Below are 20360 nucleotides of genomic sequence, written 5' to 3'. Positions count from 1 at the left end.
GGTTCCTTCACATTGATTTGATTGCTTGCTTTTGAACTTCTGATACCTTTTCTGATCAACACCTCATGATCACACAGACTGGTGTACTTCTTCCGTGTGGGTTTTGTTGCTTCCCGACTAGATAGCCTCCTGTTTAACTGCAAGCCTTTAAGACCCCAGACACTATATCTTTTAATAGCTGGGCACCATCAGCTTTCTTTACCACATTTTATACCCATTTTGAGGAATTGACCTTTTTTTAATTCCCTGGCACTATTTATTCTTTGCTTTGAAATCCATTTTGTCTAACGTTTAAATATAAATTTAATATTAGTTTACTAAATGAATTGGAAATTTAAGATGATTTTATGAAGAATAAATGTATAAAATCTAATGTGAATACAAAATATCCACTCCAGTTTTCTTTAGACTAGTGTGAGCTTAGCCTTTTTCATCCTTTCACTTTTCACCTCTCTGTGACTTCATATTTAATGCACGTTTACTGTTAGCAGCATACAGCTAGGTCTTGCTTTTTTATCCCTTCTGACAATGTCTGCCTTTTAATTTTACTTTATTTTTTACTTTAACAAGCAGAAATGCATTATCTCATAATTTAAGAAGCCAGATGTCTGAATTCAGAGCACCAGCTCTAATGGATGGCTTTTGCTCTCTCTTAGCTTTTAGAAGGCCCTTTTTCCATTCAACATTTATGAGCTTGGCATCCCTTGTAGATCTCCATGTGCCTTGTCTTCAATTGTCCCCTGAGCGCAGGAGGTTCACAGTTCATTACCATCCTAGCTCTTCTTCTTGATGGTATTTAGGTGCTGAGATCCCTCTTTCTCAGTTCATTTCTCTCTCTTTGTATCTCTTGTAAGATGAAAGGTGATGTGGACCACACTCCTAGGAAGCCCCCTTACATTGGACCAGGGCTGAGACTTGATTAGGGGTGTTATATGCTACTCTAATCCCTTCGCAACTGATTGGAGGATCTCAGCAGATCACATTACCGAGGAGGACTGAATCATTATGTAACTACATCATTATATAGCATCACTACATAACTTGCAAATTGTTGAAAATCATGACCCAGTCAACTTGAAACACGCTTTTGGGAAATATAATCCAAACCATCATAATTCCTTTGAATACCTTCCTTTTACCAGCATGTTCAGTTCACTTACATTTAATGTGACTATTCATAGGATTAGGTAAAAGTCTATTATTATTTTGTTATTTTTTTATTTATCTCAAATGGTATTTGCTTCCCTTTGCCTCCTTTAAAAGATTTTTTTTTACTTTGGCTTTTTAATGATTTTATTTTATATTCTTTTTTGGCTTATTAGCTTCACATTTTGATTGGTTATTTTAGTGGTTCATTGAGAATTTACAATATAATTTTTTAATTTGTCAGGGTCTATATCAAGTACTCGCCACGTGTCAGTCAGTTTGTCGTACTGTGGTGGCCTGCTGTAATACTGGAAGCTATATCACTGGTATTTCAAATACCAGCAGGAGCACCCAAAGTGTTTGGACTTCAGCAGAGCTTCCAGACTAAGAGTATACTATGAAGAAGGAATAGGCTGCCCATTTTGGAGGAATTAGCTGATAAAAACCTTAGCATTGAAACACTGTTAGAAACGGAAGCCTTTGAGACTTTCATTTACTAATGGGGCACTCCTCAAAAGGAGAAGAAACTGCTCAGAAAATCTAATAATGGGAACTTGGGATGTATGAAGTATGAATCCAGGAAAATGGGAAGTCACCACAAATGAAATGGAACGTACGAGCTGAAATGGATTGCTGTTGGTCATTTTAAATCAGGACATCATGTTACGAGGCTGGATATGATACAATCATTGTCAAAAAGGACATTTCCACAACTGTGTTGGAGTACAATGCTGTCTGTGATAAGATTATATCCAGCTACATTCAAGGAAATCCAAATTAATGCAACTGTTATTCAAATTCACACCCTAACCCTAGTGAAGAAATTGAAGAACTTTAATAACATCTTCCCACAACTTGCCCGCCAGTCTGTCATACTGTGGTGGTTTGGGAGTTGCTGTGATGCTGAAACCCATGCCATTGGTGTTTCAAATCCCAGTCAGGTCACCCTGTGGGAACAGGACTCAGCAGAGCTTTCAGACTAAGAATAAAATATGAAGGAGTAGGCTGTCCCACTTCAGAGGAATTAGCCACTGAAAGCTCTATCAAGACCATCCGTTACTAAAAACCTAGTGAACAGAAACAAAATATTGTCAGAGATAGTGCCAAAAGATGAGCCGCTCAGGTTGGAAGACACTCACAATATGACTGATGAAGAGCTGCCCTGTCCGTGCTATAGCGATGGGGATGGAGTGAAGCTCCATGACATTCACGTGCTTGTGGGGCACTGTTCAAAATAAGAAGAAACAGCTACACGCGTCAATAATAATGGGAATGCAGACTGTATGAGGTAGGAGTCAAAGAAAGTCGGGAGTCATTAAAAATTATATGGGATGAATAAAGATCAATATTGTAGGCACTGAAAGCATTAGCCAAAAACAAGGCTCTAGGAATTGATGGAATAGCAATTAAAATGTTTCCACAAGCTTATGAAACAATGCAACAGGGCAAAGGGTCTCCTTGTCCAATTTCAGGACGGAGAGAATGAATGTGTTTTCCAATGAGTATATATAATGGGGCTTACAGCTCTTTCATAAAGTATGCACGTCATACAGCTAGCATGTTACAAAGTCAATGGGTGATCATAAGCAAATACATAATAAACAAGCAATGAGGTGAGTCATCCTCTTGACTGACCTAGTGCTAGTTGACCACATTCCCCCTCCCGACCCAACCCTCCCCAGGGTTAGTAACCTCTGATCAGCAAGAGATATCGAAACAGAGTTTACAGGAAGGGAGGGTGCAGGAATGAGCTGATACCAAGGTCTCAAGTAGAAAGAAAATGTCTTGAAATTGATGATGGCAACATATGTACAAATGTGCTTGACACAGTGGGTGTATGTATGGATTGTCATAAGAGCTGTAAGTGCCCAATAAAAATTATTTTTTTAAAAACAAAAAAAATAAGTTTGCTACATTTTACGGTGGGTTACCTATAGAACCTGGTCACTCTTATCTACAGATAACTTCCAGGCATAGGGAATAGTCAGACACATGAATGATTCATCTTTTTTTTATTAGGGGCTCATACAACTCTTATCGCAATCCATACATACATCAATTGTGTAAAGCACATTTCTACATTCTTTGCCCTCATCATTTTGAAAGCATTTGCTCTCCACTTAAGCCCTTGAATGATTCATCTTATGGTAGCTCCTTTATGGGGGCTATAGGAGGGACTGTGTTCATTCATGAGAATGTATATTAGGATTTATTTATGTCTCAGAACCATGAAGGTTTTCCCCACTGGAGTTGGCTTTCCAGACCCGTAATTTTGAGCATGGATGATCTAGCTGCATGGCATTCTCATCTAGTCCCTTAGTTTACCACACTTGTCTATACCAGGAAATTTGGAAGACAGCTACTTGGCCAACTGACTAGAAGAGAGCCATATTTGTACCCATTCCAAAGCAAGGTGACCCAACAGAATGCTCAAATTATAGAACAATATCATTTTTGCTTAAGATTATTCCAGAACAATTGTAGCAGTACATGGCTGAATTCAGAAAAGGAAGTAGAACGCATGCTATCATCGGACTTCAGATGGATTGTAGTTCAAAACAGAGACTAAGGTGTGTCTGACTCAAGTCATGCATTTTCAGTTGCCTCAGATGCATGTGAAAGTTGGACACTGGATAAGGACAATCGTAGAAGAATGACGAATTTGAATTGTGATGCTGGTAAAGAATATTGGAAGTTCCAGGGACTGCTAAAAGGACAAACCAATCTGTCTTGGAAAAAGTTTCACCAGAGTGCTCCTTAGAGGCAAGGATGGTGAAACTTCATCTCACATACTTTGGACATGTCAGAAGAGATGAATCCCTGGAGGACATTGGGCTTAGAAATATAGACGGGCAACAAAAGAAAGAAAGGTCATCAATGAGATGGACTGACACAGTGACTGCATCAATGGGCTCAAGCAAAGGCACAATTGTGAGGATGGTGCAGGACCAGGCAGTGTTTCCTTCTGTGGTTCAAAGGGTCGCTATGGGCAGGGACAGACTCAATAACACCTAACAACAACAACATGGGGTGTTCAATATTCTTCATCAGCACCATATTTCAAATGCATCAGTTATTCTCATTCAATGTCCAAAGTTTCACACGCATATAAGTCAATTGAAAATAGGACATCAATCTTAATGCATTCCATTTCATTTTTAATTACTACTTTCAATTTCTCTAGATTCGTACTTTGTATTTTCCAGGTTAAGATTATTAGTAGATTTTTGCAATGGTTTCTTCTTATCTTGAGTTTTGCCCCATCCGCAAATGGATACCCATCAGGCTCCACTCCCACAGGTTTTACTTCAATCGCATTGCCATGGTTGCCTCTATTTCAAGAAAATATTGCCCCCTCTGTCACATTTTGAGTGCCCTTGGATCCAAGGGACCCATCTTCTAGCACTCTCTCTCTCTGACAGTGCTCTGCTTCCATTCATTTCGCTCTCAGTATTTGACAGTGTTTCGATTCTATGCATCAGTTTTCAAGCATCTACTTCCTTCTTCATTTTCTGGAAGCTCCGCTGAAACCTGTTCACTCTGAGTGACCCTGCTAGCATTTGAAGTACCAGTAACGTAGTTTCTTCCAGAATTACAGCAACACACCAGTCACCCAAGTATGTCAGACTGACAGACAAATGGTGGGAAATGGACAATAGCAACTCAAAAGTGTATGGAAATCTCAGGTAGCAGTAAGCTTAAGGAAATAATGGTGGAGACGGGTAGAACACCTCAAGACTATGGCTGTTAGTCACCCTCATGTCTGGTACTGAACTCCCCTACATGGTGGAGTAATCAGTCATTAAATAGAAAGGACAGTATTTACCTAAGAATAGAGTTCAGAGAGTTAGGAATGGACAGAGGACACATGGTGGCAGCAGGATCAGTGATGATACCATGAGGAAATTGCAATGGATGAGTTGAAATGTGTATGGATTGTTGAGTGTAAGAATAATGATAACTTTCACCTAATTCACAAGGAAGAGTTAAAAGAACAAGAGGAGGACTGGACTAGAAGTACAAAAAGACAGTGAGGATGGGAGCACACCTGGAAGAATGTAACCAATGTCACTGGGTTCCCTTGTAGACATTGCTGAAGCCAGCAAGCATCACAAGTGGTATCACAGTGAAAGGGGGACAGTGATAAAAACGAGCTATGCCAAGACAGAAACGTTAGAAGAGACATCTAAAGCCACAATTGATAAGAAGGTTTTAGATGATGAAGAAATGTAAGAATGCCGCTCTTGGCAGCCATGCGAAGAAAAATCCTCAGCGCCTCTCCCTGAAGAAGGCCTTTGTAGAGAGCTAACCTATTGACACAGTGGCTGCACCCATGGGCTCTAACATAAAAAACCATTGTGAGGCTGACACAGGACCAGGTGGCATCTCATTGTGTCGTACAGGGGTTGCTGTAAATCAGAACCAGCTGGATGGCACCTAACATAACATAGTGAAAGAAGCCAGCCTGAAGCGTCTACTTACTGTTGAATTCTAATTATATGACCTGGAAAAGGGGGCAAAGTGTAGGCTCCGTAAAAAGATAAGCGATTGCCAGCTCAGGGTTAGTGTAATGAGGCTGACCGGCTATTGCACTCTCAATATGGAAGTTTGGAGTAGATTGAGAACAAGGTCCAGAACCAGTTAGGACTTGAGTTAAAAGACAATGGGACCTGGCAGAACTTCCTGTCCCACGGTTAAAACTTTCCTCCGTGGCATTTTCACTTATAACTCCTGACAGCTGAACAAACGCCAAATTGTCTAATAAAAAGTTGAATCAGCACCTTTCCTTTTGGCTGGATGTGAAATAAAAACTGTTCATAATGATTTTCCTAGACCAGGTCTATGTTTATAAACACATCAAAGTTCATCATGGGGGAAAAATGCTAGGAGCATGCCCAATTTTCATTAATGGCACTTTTCTCGCGAGCCACCCCTAGGAGCACAGAGCACCGGGCAGCTTCTCCACAGGGTCTATTTATACAAAGAACTTGGAAACAATTTTCATAAATTGTCATATCCGATTTAATGGAAACAAAAGTTGTACTCTTTTTTTAAAACATTTTATGAGTGGCTCATCCAACTCTTATCACAATCCATACATATACATACATCAATTGTATAAAGCACAGCCGTACATTCTTTGCCCTAATCATTTTCAAAGCATTTGCTCTCCACTTAAGCCCTTTGCATCAAGTCCTCTTTTTTCCCCTCCCTCCCCGCTCCCCCCCAAAAGTTATGCTCTTGAAGGAAAAAAGTGTTAGAAAAATGTCCCAATTTGCTTTCAATTTCCGTATTCTGGTGGACTTTTAAAAACTCTGATGTATGACTACATATCACTTAGGTGCTCACTGTACGCTGGGCATGAGAGTCTGCAAGAGAATTGTGACCCTGAGCACTGCCCACAGGACAGGCTGAGGTTAAAATAGTCACAGGTGCTGGGTGATCAATGTGAGGAAATTCACCACCGAGAAAAGCTCATTGATGTTAGGGATGGCAAGAAGTTCGGCTCAATGTTCCCATTATCTTTTCATTCAATTTGGCCATGAAAATTCCTCTCAAAATCATATAGGAGTGGTCCTAAAAAATCAGGAGTGGACAATGCCACTCAAGGCGAATGACCAACTCCTTGACAGAGGAGATTAGTGGAGAGCCCGGCCCTTCGGCTTCCAGGCAGCCTGGTATCTATAGGTGGTTATGCTTTCCTCCTTCTCCTTCTTCCTCAGGTGGCACAGTTGCCACTTGGTCTGTAAGACCTGGTTTGGATCTTTGACAGCATCTGTTTGCTGGAGTGACTTCTGATATGGATGTTATGACAGGCATGTGACAACCGTGCTTCTATCTGCCCACTCCCAGTGTGGTGGGTCCTGTTCTAGGGCTTAGCCCACATTCAGACCACCCCGAGGGGAACCTATCTCCTTCCAGAAAGTTGCAGGCGTTTGTCATTTATCGTATCACCACCATGGTGACTTTGAGCGCCCTTAGTTGTCTTTGGTAACTCGGGTTATCTCGCATAGACAAGAGCAGTATGTTATATGTTATATGTATGTGTTAGTCCTGGTAGACTAGAGAAATACATCCAGGCAGATTCATGTGTGTATAAGAAAGAGCTTTATATAAAAGAGTAATTGTATATTGAGAAAACATCCCAGTCCAGTCCATAAGTCTGACATTAGCCCATATATCTGATACTAGTCCATAAATTCCTCTTTAGGCTCACGAAGCCATACAATGATGCCAAATGCAGGAAGATCACAGGCCAGTGGGTGGATAGTCTTGTGGATCCAGTGGCCGTGGAAGCATCTCAGTGCTGTTGTGAGTCTCCAGGTAGCTCCTCCAGCTCCAGGGCTCTGGCTACTTCGGTATGTCTCCATGTGGCTTGTCAACAGGAATGTCTCACAGGGACAGTGTGTGTCCCACCTCCAGGGAGGAAGACAGGAGAAGGCCATGCCCACACAGAAGCCACCTTGGCTATGACCTGATTGACAGGCTAGACTCCACAGGAGACTATGGAACTGCAACAATGTATGTGTGTGTGTCCCAAACTAGATGGTAATTCCCAGAGGGTGAAATTTGTGCTTAGTTCATCTGATATCGCTACCCCTCACGGGGATACTTATAGTGCATTATACATGCAGCAGCACTTCCTAAACCAGGCGGCCTCAGACCACGGCCCACACGCGGCCCACCGAAGACATTTATCTGGCCCTCCAGGCATTTTTGCCCCCTTTGTTTTTTACTTCAAAATAAGATATGTGCAGTGTGCATAGGAATTTGTTCATAGTTTTTTTAAAAAAAACAATAGTCCAGCTCTCCAACGAGTCTGAGGGACAGTGTACTGGTCCCCTGTTTAAAAATCTTGAGGATCCCTGTCCTAAACATTGATGAACTGATACAAAAAGCATAAGTAGAAATAGGTTTTAAAAGTTGCAATTTACATTTTATGTATACTCACTTTTTGATTACTGATATGCTTTGAATGACCTTCACCTTCACTCATTCAATAAACAAACATTAAATACTTCCCATGTGCTAGGCACTCTTCTAGGAAATAGGGACCCATTACCCTAGTTACATGATGCTAAGATCAATATTGGGACCCTGAGAAGTATGTAGATGCAGTCAGCATCATGAGGACCACTCAAGCCTGGTTGGGGAGCTAGAAATTTCTACCTCAAGGAAGAGGCGAATGAGGAGGAGTTTGTTGTATCAAAAAAGAGGAAGAGATGTTAAAACAACAGCAATAGAGCTACGAGAAAGGCTAACACCTAACCAACTGATAATACTAATTGCTGATGACGATGGGGAGCAGCAGGAACTCTCATGCATCGCTCAGGCACAGTCCGACAGCTTCTTACAAAACTAAGCAGGGTCCTGCCACACAATCTGGTAATCGTGTTCTGAGGTATTATCAAAATGCATCGACAACTTATGTCCACATGAAACCCTCCACACAAATGCTTACAGCAGCTTGATCCATATCTGGAAGCAGCCAAAATGTCTTGCAGTAGGAGAATGGTTAAACAAACTGTGATGCACTCATACAATACAAAAGATTAAGCCATCAAAGCACAGGACATGGGTGAATCTTAAATGCACATTGATATTTGTAAGTGAATTAAAAAAAAACAACCTGAAAAGGCTACATACTGTATGTTCTAGTTATAATTCTCAAAGAGGCAAAACTGAGACCCAATAGATCAGTAGTTCCCAGTTCAGATTCAGGGACATGAGGTTGAATAAGTGGAGCACAGGACAATTTTCAGGATTGTAAACTATCCTAGATGATATTAGAATTGTGGATACATGAGATCATGTCTTTTTAAAGTCCACAGGGATTTACACCAAAACAGTAAACTTTTATGTATGCAAAATTTTTAAAAATCCCTTATGAGGTCTGAGTTTCCAGGATGGAATGTAGAGGGTCCCACTGTCTTCTGGCTTGCATGGTTGCTGATGGGAAATCTGTAGTCGTTCTAATCATTGGCCCTCTCTATGGAATGCATCACTTTGCTTTCTCTGTTCTTAATATTTTTTTAATCTTTGGTTTTCAGCACTTACTTTCCTTTTAGTTTAACTTTTTTTAAAAAACTGGTGTTTTTGTTTTATTTGTTTGTTTCCAGCTTCTTGAATCCTAAAAATTACTGTATATACTTGAATATAAGCCAACCCAAGTATAAGCCGAGGTACCTAATTATTACCTGGGAAACCAGAAAAACTGATTGACAAGTATAAGCGTAGGGTGGGAAATTCAGAAGCTATTGGTGAGTTTCAATCATCAAAACAAATGAAAATAAAATTACTAAAAACTGAGACATCAGTAGGGTAATGTATTTAAATATTTATTTTAAATACAAAACATAAATAAAAGGACAAGTCATTTAACGTTAGTAAGCCAGCACAGTAAGGAGAAAATAGGTTCAACAAAAACAATAAGGTATCACCAATGATACCTTAAGAGTACTATTCCCTGAGCTCAATCAGCAACCAAGCTAAAATGTAAAAAATTCAAATCCTTCAAAACTGGATTCCTCATCATCATCCGTATCCCAATGCAGAGCTTCAGCTGGTGTGAGGTCATCATAGACGCTGTCCTCACTGAGATCGCCGTCATCACCATCACTGCTGTCATTTTCATACAAAGCGCAGTCTTCACTGCCATCCATAGCATACTAAGACTACATTTCTGGAAGGCACGTCGCACCATGTCTTCTGGAATGTCTTCCCATGCATCTCGAACCCACTTTGCTATTAACTCTATGTCAGGCTTCATGAGATTCCTTCCTTTTGTTAGTCGGGCTTGACCAGATGACATCCACTCATGCCACATCCTTCGCACACGGTCTTTAAAAGGCTTATTCAAAGATGCACGTCATAGGACGGCTCTGATTGGTGAGATGTGAGTAAACAAACATTCAAAGCCCTGCAGTGTCAGCGGGGCTTTGAATGAACAGTAGAGAAATGGCAATCACCTGTGAGATAACGGGTGCTCATCCCGTTACCTGGGGTGGGGGGCGGAGGGGAGCGGCCAGTGAGATGTTACACCTCGCTGGGGTACCACTGACCCATGTATAAGCTGAACCCCAGTTTTCCAGCACATTTTTTGTGCTGAAAAACTCGGCTTATACATGAGTGTATACGGTATGTCTCTTACTAACTTGGAGAAATTTTAGCGATTAACTCTTCAAAAGTTTTTGCACATTTTTTTCTTCAGAGACGAAAGGGACCCAATGTGAGGATGTTGTTTTGCTACTACTTCATAAGTCCCTGTGGTTGGTTCATTCCCCCGTGCCGGTAGTTTCCGCTCTCTTCTTCACTTTGGATACTTTCTTCTGATCTCACTTCAAACCGACTGGCTATTTTTCCTGTCAACCCTCTTCCACCACTGAGTTTCTCTGGTGAATAATTGGTTTTTTTTTAAACTTTTATTTATTTATTTATTTATTTTTAACAATTTATTGGGGCTGATACAATTCTTTTCACAGTTCATACAAATACATACATCAATTGTATAAAGCACATCTGTACAGTCTTTGCCCTAATCATTTTTTTCTCTTTTCTTAATTGGTATTTTTTAAAGATCCTAATGTACCTTTGATTCTAATGTACAAAAATCTTGAAAGCCAGGGAGGGAGTGGGGAAACGAGGAGCTGATGTCAGGAGCTTACGTAGAGAGCAAATGCTTTGAGGATGGTGAACATAATGAATGTACAGATGTGCTTTATACAACGATGGATGTATGGATTGTGATAAGAGTTGTATGAGCCCCAATTAAATGATTTTTAAAAATCTTGAAAGCCACTGGCTTATGCCCTCCAGGCCTCAGTGCCATCACCTAAATCTGAAAAGGTGGGAACACTAATGCCGGCTTTCCCTCCTCAAGTGGCTTCTGTGCCTGCTCAGAGTTAGCACCAACCCTCACATCACAACCATCAAGACCAGCTAAGCCACGTAGTTCTAGCAGCAGACAAAGCCGTGTGCTAGCAGCCGATGTACCGCCAACAGCCAAGAAGGTTGTGACAGGCGTTCTCCTGATCTGAGTGTCTGTGGTCTGTGGCACATTGCCCCTGAACCGCGAAGGGACAAAGGTGCCTAACAGAGGCTCCTGAAGGGACGCAGACACATAGCCACGAACTATTGGTCCTAAGTGCTGAGATGGAGGAAGGTACCAAGGGTCAGGGCATCAAAGGAGAAAAGGAGTGGTTATGGGGGAATAACAGACACCTTATCTTAAAAGCTATCTTTAAATGAAGGTACCATATACAAATTTTGTAGAAATCTACCTTTCCCATATTATGTAGGAATTTTTAAGACCTAAACTGAGTTCATAATTTAGGCTACTAAAAAATGAAGGACTGTATGTAATTACTGTAACAGAAAGAATTGTTATCAACTTTGCTTATTATACAATATATTACATATTCTTATGCATAATACATTGCCATTACTTATTTAGTTCATGTTTAATAAATGTGACACCTTTGAAGTACCCTTAAATAGTACAGATTGATGTAAGAGTGGGCATTCCAACTGAAGCCATGCTCCCCTTTATCATTAACAGAACATCCAGGGTATCTCCAAGTACCCGATTCAAATCACTCAGCCTCAGCACTGCAAAGGTAACTGATACCTTTCTTTCTCATTTGCTAAAATCTCTGCTAGCTTTGTTTCTAAAAACCTAGATGCCCTTGGAATGGTTGTTCTCTACTAACAGTTCACCCAGCTCTAAATATGCGTCAAAAAGAAAAACAAAACCAAACATGAGAGCTCAGGTCCCTCCCTTTAGCAGTCTGCAAGTTAAAATAGATGATAATTACACAAAGTCAGTAGCTCCACTCCTACCACCTCTCCCAAGAAAGAAAACACACAATAGCACCCCCTTAAAGTCAGGAAACCACTGGGGACAGTTGCAAAACCACTCCACACTGTCCTTCTCTTCAGGAAGCCACTGCAGTATGCTAATGGGTAAATGTCCACCGAAGAACAGGTCTCGGTTGTTAGTGCGCATTTCCAACAAATGCTGCACTTCCACCCTTGGCTTGAGGCACTGCTGCCCTCGGGGAGGGTCTTGGCAAAACACACCTACTTGAGGAGCGTCCCTTAGAACGCAGATTCCCTACCACCTCCGCTTCAGAAAACAAACAAACAAAAAACTCCACAACTCACCCTTTTTGTACTACAGCCCATAATCCAGGATAAAGTGTAGGTGTCTGCATTTGCAGCCCCCTGGATCATTCCAGCACCCCGGGAAGTGGTAGCACCCCCTTTGGGAAGTGCTGGCCTAGATAGTACTGGTGGGTCAGCCAGACCTGTGGAAAGTGAGTTTCAGCAAGTGTCTCCTACATACAGCCTCTCAGTGGCCTCCGTGAGAAACGTTCTTGGGTCCCTATAGGTTCCAAAACTTCTCTAGTTAAGCCCCTGAACTCACAAACAGCCATCTTCTCCCGGAGAATGGAGTCTACTCCTCAGAAGAGTCAAACTTGCTATTGTAGTGCTATGCAAAGTGAGAGCCAAGTACCCTCTCCCCTTGGAGAGCAATCTTTCCCCGGAAGTGTTCTTCACCTAGAGCCATAAGGCCATTTTTCAGAGTGACCCCGCCCAGCCCCAGTCTGGAGCTGCCTCTCTACCAACTGAGTGGCCTCAAGAGGCTCTATCCACTGCGGAGGCTCTGGACTGGAGCTCTGTGAGCTGTTCTCTGACTGTTAGCAGGCCCCACCCAAGTCTTCTGTGAGGGGCGGCCTGCATCCCTGTCTACACTCGGGAGTTCCTGCCTCCCCTAGGAACTGGAGGAGGCATCTGTGAGGGGAGGAGCTGGCCCTGACCATGCCCCCATTGGCTGGATCGGGGCAGAGTGGAGGATCATGGCATTGTTTTTTACTCACCGCCCCTACCCCCACCCTCTTCAGTCACCAACCACTCTGGAGGTGCTGCCACTGTTGACACTCTGGAACTTTCCACTGGACCCAAGAAGCTCAGATGGCCTCAAGGCCACCTGGCTTGCCCTCTGAATGGCAGTTTGGTGCAGCAAGGCCTGGGGATTTGCAGAGTCCTTTTCCAGAAAAGTCCCACAGGGTCAATAAACAGGTCAAAGTAATCCGAGGCAAAGTGAGACGTTCCCACCAACCAAGGCAGGTGTTTTCCTTGGGAAAAGTGTGGCTGATCATGTGGGAGGGATTCCAGTAGTCACTCACGGTCTTTTATTGGCCTGAAGTCACACACACACACACACACACACCCCTCTCTGACAATTTTTAGGAAAATAATCCCTTCTACTTGCCTTGAATTTCTTTCCAGGGGCCCTGAACACACTCTGAATTGCCAGTAGGAACAATGCCGTTGATAATAACTTTCCACAGATCCTGGTTAAATATCATACAAAATATGTGAGGGTGTATACTTATCTGGAGATGGAAATCACAAGATTACTTGGACTTCATTACTTTCTTTTTTTTAAATCATTTTCTTTGGGGCTTATACAACTCATCACAATCCATGCATACATCCATTGTGTCAAGCACATTTGTACATCTGTCACCATCAACATTCTCAAAACATTTGCCTTCCACTTGAGCCCTGGGTATCAGCTTCTCATTTTTCCCCTCCCTCCCCGATGCCCTTCCCTCATGATCCCTTGATAATCTATAAACTATTATTATTTTGTCATATCCTACACTGTCCAATGTCTCCCTTCACCCACTTTTCTGTTGTCCATCCCACAGGGAGGAGGTTATATGTAAATCCCTGTAATCGGTTTCCCCTTTCCACCCCTCGCTCCCTCCACCCTCCCAGTATCACTACTCTCACCACCGGTTCTGAAGGGGTCATTTGTCCTGAATTCCCTGTTTCCAGTTCCTATCTGTACCAGTGTACATCCTCTGGTCTAGCCAGATTTGTAAGGTAGAATTGGGATCATGATAGTGGGGAGGGGGGGAAGCATTTAGGAACTAGAGGAAAGTTGTATGTTTCATTGTTGCTACACTGCACCCTGACTGGCTCGTCTCCTCCCTGCAACCCTTCTGTAAGGGGGGATGTCCAGTTGCCTACAGATGGGTTTTGGCTATCAAAAGATACAATGTCTAGGGTCTTAAAGGCTTGAAGATAAACAAGTGGCCATCTAGCTCAGAAGCAACAAAGCCCACAAGGAAGAAGCACACCGCCCTGTGTGATCATGAGGTGTCAAAGGGATCAGGTATCAGTCATCAAAAAAGAACAAAAAATCAAATCATTGTGAATGAGGGGGAGTGCAGATTTGGACACCCAAGAACCATGTGTAGGCAACTGGACTTTGTTACTTTCAAGGGAAACCAGCATCAGCCCTGAACTAAACACATGAATAACGGAATATTTGTTTCATCTGTAAAGTCTCACTGAATGTTTTCTAGAAAACGCTTTATAATTGAGAAGCATGGTTTTGAGAATCACCTAACTGTGGAAGTGGCGAGTCACAGGATCATGCTGCCCCCACGTTGACCAATAAGGAGGCCTTTGGGGGATGGAGCCAGTTGTCCATGCTGCTGTTTTCTTCCTTAAATTCCAGCCAAGGCAGAAAATCTTTATAGCCTAGTTAATTTTAAATAGTAATATACATAATTACATTAATAAAAATCACTAAGGAAAAAAATCCAAAATTCATCCCCTTTGCTCTGGAAGGATAGTAAACACAGTTTTTGTCTGAGGAGTAGCTATGAGTCTGTATCTGACCAATCCACAGAGCGCTCTTCGAACAGCGGCGCCAGAGAGGAAGACAGGCCCCTCACCGTCGCCCCCAGGACCATGTTCATTTCGTCCAAAGGCCACACCTTCCTGGCAGCAGGTAGGAAGGACAGTGCCCGTGGCACAGGAATTAAAGTGTTCAGCAGCTAAGTGTAAGGATTGCAGTTCAAGCCCACTGGCCTCTAGGAGGGAGATGAGAGGAGGCTGTGTGCTTCCACCAGAGTTACAGCCTTAGAAACCCTCGGGGCAGTTCTACTCTGCCCCACTGGGTCCCTAAGACCAGGTGGTTGGCTTGGGGGTTTGTGTGTTACACTGCTCAGATTTGGAAACCAAATCATTCAAAGACACTTACAGAACTTATTCAAATAAATCTTGTGCACTCCCAATATTAACATGAGCTTCTAGGACCCCTTCACCTTCCACAATGAAGTCCCAGGTTCAACCACACAGCCCTGTAAACTCTGCCCTCCTGTAGCTTCTCTGTTCTTATCACCTGCCACTCCCCACCATGACTTACTGCAGCCACCTGGCCATGTGGCCTGCCCCCAGCACACCAGACACCCCCTGATGGAGCCTGTGCCCAGAACATTCTCCAGACACCAACTTGGCTCTCTCCCTTGGTTCTTCCTTGCCTTTGCTCAAGTGCAACTTTCTTAATGAGGCCTCTGCTGTATGACAGCAGCTTCCCTGCACACACATACACTCACACACATAGCCATATGCACAAACACATACAATCACACAAATGCACACATACGCTCAAATACACACACATACACTGACAAATGCACAGACAGGTTTTCTGATGTTTCAGTCACTAGATGCCTGAGCACAGAGCCAGACACTGGGTGAGTGTGCAGAGCCCAGAGCATCACAGGGGTGATGCTGGCCTCAGCGGGGGCAGGAGAGGATTCTTAGGCTTGGAGACATGGGGAGTGGCCAGTGGCCAGCAGGGGTAGGATGTTGACCCTGATGCCACTGTGAGGGAGCAAGCAGCCCAGTGGGTAGTCTCAGGCAGGGGCTGGGGAAGTGGGCTGTGGCAATGAAGGGCATCACTCAGAGCTTCCAAGTTCACAGGGAGCCCTATCTTCCAGACTTTTCACAGATCGAATTGCGGATTCTTGCGCACTTATCTGGAGACCCAGAACTTCTGAAGTTGTTCCAGGACTCGGCAAGGGAGGACGTATTCTCAATGCTGGCTTCACAGTGGTGAGTTACCCGTGCCCACCCAGATTGTTATCAGACCTGCAGGAATGCTGACAGGGACTTCTCCCAAGGCTATTTCCACCTGAGAGAAATGACGTTTTGTCTGTCGTAGTTTATCATTTGAAAAAGAAGAGTCAATAACTGGGGCGCCAAGAGTTATGAAAAAGCTGGTCGTTTTTCACGGCTAAACAAAGAGGCCCATTGCTAGTGAGTGTCACAGAATATTAGGGAAAGTTAAGTCCTGTGTCACCCATGTATGAGAGCTGACACAGAGTCAACGTCGCCCCTGATTCCAGAGTGTGAGCTGCCTGCCTCTGGGAGAAAGTGAGTCGAGCTTGGCCACCACCTCGCAGGGCAGGGACGTGGAGCTAGCAATGCCTGTGGTTCCAGCGTCGCTGCACCCTTTCACTACCCACACGAGGCTGGTGCTTCTTCCGCAGGGTGCTGAAACACTGGGCCAGCCTGCCTGCCAGGTGGGCACTAGCTCTGACGGTGTAGTGGTTACATGTTGGGCTGCTAACCCCAAGGTCAGCAGTTCAAAACCACCAGCTGCTCCGCGGGAGAAAGAATCCATGGGAGAGAGAGTTACAGTCTAGAAACCCACAAGGACAGCCTTGCCCTTTCATATAGGGTCACTACGAGTTGGAACAATGCAATGGCAAATGGCAGTGAGTGAGGTCAGCTTGCCTGTGACCCAGGCTGCGCACCCAGGGTGGCGAGTGCAAATACGTCCAGTTGCACCACTATAGAAAGGCCTGGCAAACGGCTTCCATAAGGGTGACAGTGAAGGACATGGTGGGGATCAGTTCTGTCTGTAACATGTGGGGTCACCCAGGCCACCACAGATTACATGTGCATCTCATTTCCCAGAGCTAAGTCATGCGCTTCTCCTAGCCCAGCAGTTCTCACCCTGTGGGTTGTGACCCCTTTGGGAGTCGCCCGATTCATGACAGTTATGAAGTAGCCATGAAAATAATGTTATGGTTGGGGGTCCCCACCACATGAGGAACTGTATGAAAGGGTCGCGGCCTGAGGAAGGTTGAGAACCACTGCTCTAGCTGCAAAGAAAGCTGGTAGAAAGAGGGGCAGGACGATTGTAATCAGCTTGGACAGACAGCCTTTCACTGTGACCCAAACTAAATCAGGAGGGTCCAGGTGGGCTGTATACTGCTGTGGTGAGGTGCCATCAAGGTGACCCCTATGTGCAAGAAAGCGAAACATGCACAGTCCTGCACTAGCCTCACAATTGTCAATCCACCTCATCGGCGGCCTTCCTCTTTTCCACCGCCCCTCCATTTTCCCAAACAGGATGTCCTTCTTCAGGGACTGGTCTCTCCTGAAAATATGTCGAGTATGTAAGACGGTGTCGCCATCTTTGCCTCTAAGGAGCACTCTGGCCTTACTTCTTCTAATACAGATCTGTTTGTCCTTTTAGCAATCCATGGTATTTTCAATACTCCTCAGCACAATTCACATGCATCTATTCTTCTGTGAGCTTCCTTATTCATTACCCAACTTTCACATGCATGTGATGTAACAGAGAACACCATGGCTGGGGTCAGGTGCACCGTAGTACTCAAAGTGACATCTTTGCTCTTCAATACTCTAAAGAGGTCTTGTGCAGATTTACCTAAGACGACCTGTCTTTTTATCTCTTGACTGCTACTTCCATGAGCATTGATTGTGGATCCAAATGAAACAAAATCCTTGACAACTTCAACCTTTTCTCCATTTATCATGCTACCTATTGATCCAATTGTGAGGATTTGGTTCTTCCTTACATTGAGTTGTCTTCCACACTGAAGGCTACAATCCTTGATCTTCATCAGTAAATGCATCAATTCCTCCTCACGTTCAACAAGCAAGGCTGTGTCATCTGCAATCTGCAGGTTGTTAACAAGCCTTCCTCCAATCCTGGTGCTGCGTTCTTCTTCATATACTGGGCTATACTGTAGGGTACTCCTACTTCCACTTGTCTTAAGTTCTTGCACACTTCCCATGTCTGTCCTCTCCTGCCTCCGTCGTGTTTTGCCACATCATTCCCTCTGATTGCTTGGTGCCTTCCCTTCACCCACGTCAGTACTTGTCTGCCTTCTAGTCCCAGACTGCCTGTGTTAGTCTGGGTAGACTAGAGAAACAAATCCATGGACACACATATGTGTATAAGAAAGAGATTTATATACAAGAACAATTGAACATTGAGAAAACATCCCAGCCCAGTCCAGATCAAGTCCATAAGTCCAATGTTAGCCCATATTTCTGATATCAATCTATAAAGTCCTCTTCAGACTCACGAGACACATGCAATGATGCCGAATGCCGGAAGATCACAAGCCAGTATGTAGAAAGTCTTTGGATCCAGTGGCATAGTAAGCATCTCAGCCTTGGCAGGGGTCTCTACATGACTCTTCCAGCTTTAGAGGTCTTGTCATCTGCAATGTCTCCCAGAGAGTAGTAGAGAGAGAGGGTCTCTCCTGTCTCCAAGAAAGAATTACCAGATTTCCCAGAATTCTTAGGAGAAGGCCATGCCCATACAGAAAGAAGTCTCATTGGCTATCTCCAGATTGACATACTAGACTCCACCCCTATAATCTCAATCTTTAAATTGACACCAGATTACCATACTGCCCCTCCAACCCGTCCCCTTGCCACTCCTGGAAACCACCAAAGAAATGGTTCTTTTCGTGGTGAAGCCTTTTTTGGACATTTTATAATAGCGATCTCCTACAGTATTTGTCCTCCTGTGATTGACTGATTTCACTCAGCATAACGCCCCCCAAGTCTGGCCATACTGTGAGGTGTTTCCTGATCTTTAATGTTGTGTAGTATTCCATTGTGTGTAGGTACCAAAGGTTGTTTATCCCTTCTTCTACCGATGGGTGTTTAGGTTGTTCCCACATCGTTGCTATTGTGAGAGGGCTGCTGTGCGCCAGGTGCGTGGCTATCTATCCTGTCGTCACTAGGACACCTGCCAGGAAGTGGGATTACTGAGTAACATGGCATTTCTATTCCCAACTCTTTCAGGAAGGGCCATTGTGGAGATTGGTCCACTTTCCAGTCTCACCCTGGCTCCAGTCTCCCAGCACCCTTGCCAACAGTTGTTGTTTTCTGTGTTTCAGAACTTTACTAAGAATGCTGTGGTGAGGTGATAATCTCACTGCTTTGATTTATATCGCTTGACTGGGTCATGACCCCATTCATTTCGTCATATGGTTGTTGGCTGCCTGAATATCTTTGGTGAAGCATCTGTTCATGTCCTCTGCTCATTTCTACATTGGGATTATTTGCCTTTTTTTCTTGCTGAGGTACTGAAGTTGTCTATCAAGTTGAGAGATCAGACTCTTGTATTTCAGAAAAATTTGTAGCCCTCTGAAAGAAGTGCCACACCTAAGGGGAGTCCTCCCCATTCTTCCCATCCTCTGCCCCCACCACTAGTCGTCTTTCTTTCTCTGTAAAGTCACCTGTGCTAGACAGCTGCAACAATGCACTTAACGGCAGGAACCAGTGTGAAGTTGGCACCGACCGTGCAATGCTTTGTTCTGTTGTGTGTGGGGTCTGCGCTGCCTCCATGGAACGTATCAACAAAAACAGAGTTACCCCCTCCCCAGGGACAGCGGGCAGTGTAAGATATGAAAATAATAATAATTTATAATTCATCAGGGGTCCATGAGGGTGGGAAGGTGAGGGAGGTAGGGGGGGAAAAAGAAGGGTGGATACCAAGGGTTCAAACAGAAGGGAAATATTTTGAAAATGATGAAAGCAACATATGACAAATGTATAAATGTGCTTGATACAATTGGTGTATCGATTGTTATAAGACCTATGAGTCCCCAATAAAATGATTTATTTATAATTTTTTTAAAAAGATAGCTCATAGGATGGAGTCAGCATGTGGCCTTTAGTGCTTAGCTTATCTTGGTTGTAGCATGTATCAGTACCTTACTTCTTCTTAGGGCCAAATATTTCACTTGATTGCTAAGACTATATTTTATCTATCCTTTCAACAGTTGATAGGCATTGTTGTCACTTTCTCTTCTAAGGTATTATTAACTATTGCTGCTATGGACATTTGAGTATATGTTTTTGTGTGAACGCATGTTTTCATTCTCTTGTGTATATACCTACCAGTGGGGTGCCTGGGTCACAAGATAACACTCAAAAGACCTGTGGTTGAAAAGCTGAGCTGCTAACTGGAAGGTCGGTGGCTCAAACCCACCAGCTGCTCTGCAGGAGGAAGAAGTAGGAGGCTGTTCCCATGACAGACAGTCTTGGGAACCCAATGGGCAGTTCTCCCCTCT

General features: G+C 43.6%; 1 protein-coding gene across 1 annotated transcript in view; it reads left to right on the top strand.

Moving 5' to 3' along the window:
- The window catches only part of POLN (DNA polymerase nu), a 170886-nt gene that overhangs the window by 99475 nt on the left and 51051 nt on the right, over positions 1 to 20360 (top strand). The window contains exons 15-18 of the mRNA XM_075543610.1: positions 11705 to 11762; positions 13244 to 13248; positions 14884 to 14956; positions 15951 to 16065. Coding sequence (XP_075399725.1) covers positions 11705 to 11762; positions 13244 to 13248; positions 14884 to 14956; positions 15951 to 16065 — 251 coding nt within the window. The remainder of the gene's footprint in view (positions 1 to 11704; positions 11763 to 13243; positions 13249 to 14883; positions 14957 to 15950; positions 16066 to 20360) is intronic.

This window comes from Tenrec ecaudatus, chromosome 3 (assembly GCF_050624435.1).
Source record: "Tenrec ecaudatus isolate mTenEca1 chromosome 3, mTenEca1.hap1, whole genome shotgun sequence".
Classification (NCBI taxonomy): Eukaryota; Metazoa; Chordata; class Mammalia; order Afrosoricida; family Tenrecidae; genus Tenrec; species Tenrec ecaudatus.
Note: the sequence above shows the minus strand (reverse complement) of the source record. Positions and strands in the feature narration are given on the sequence as shown.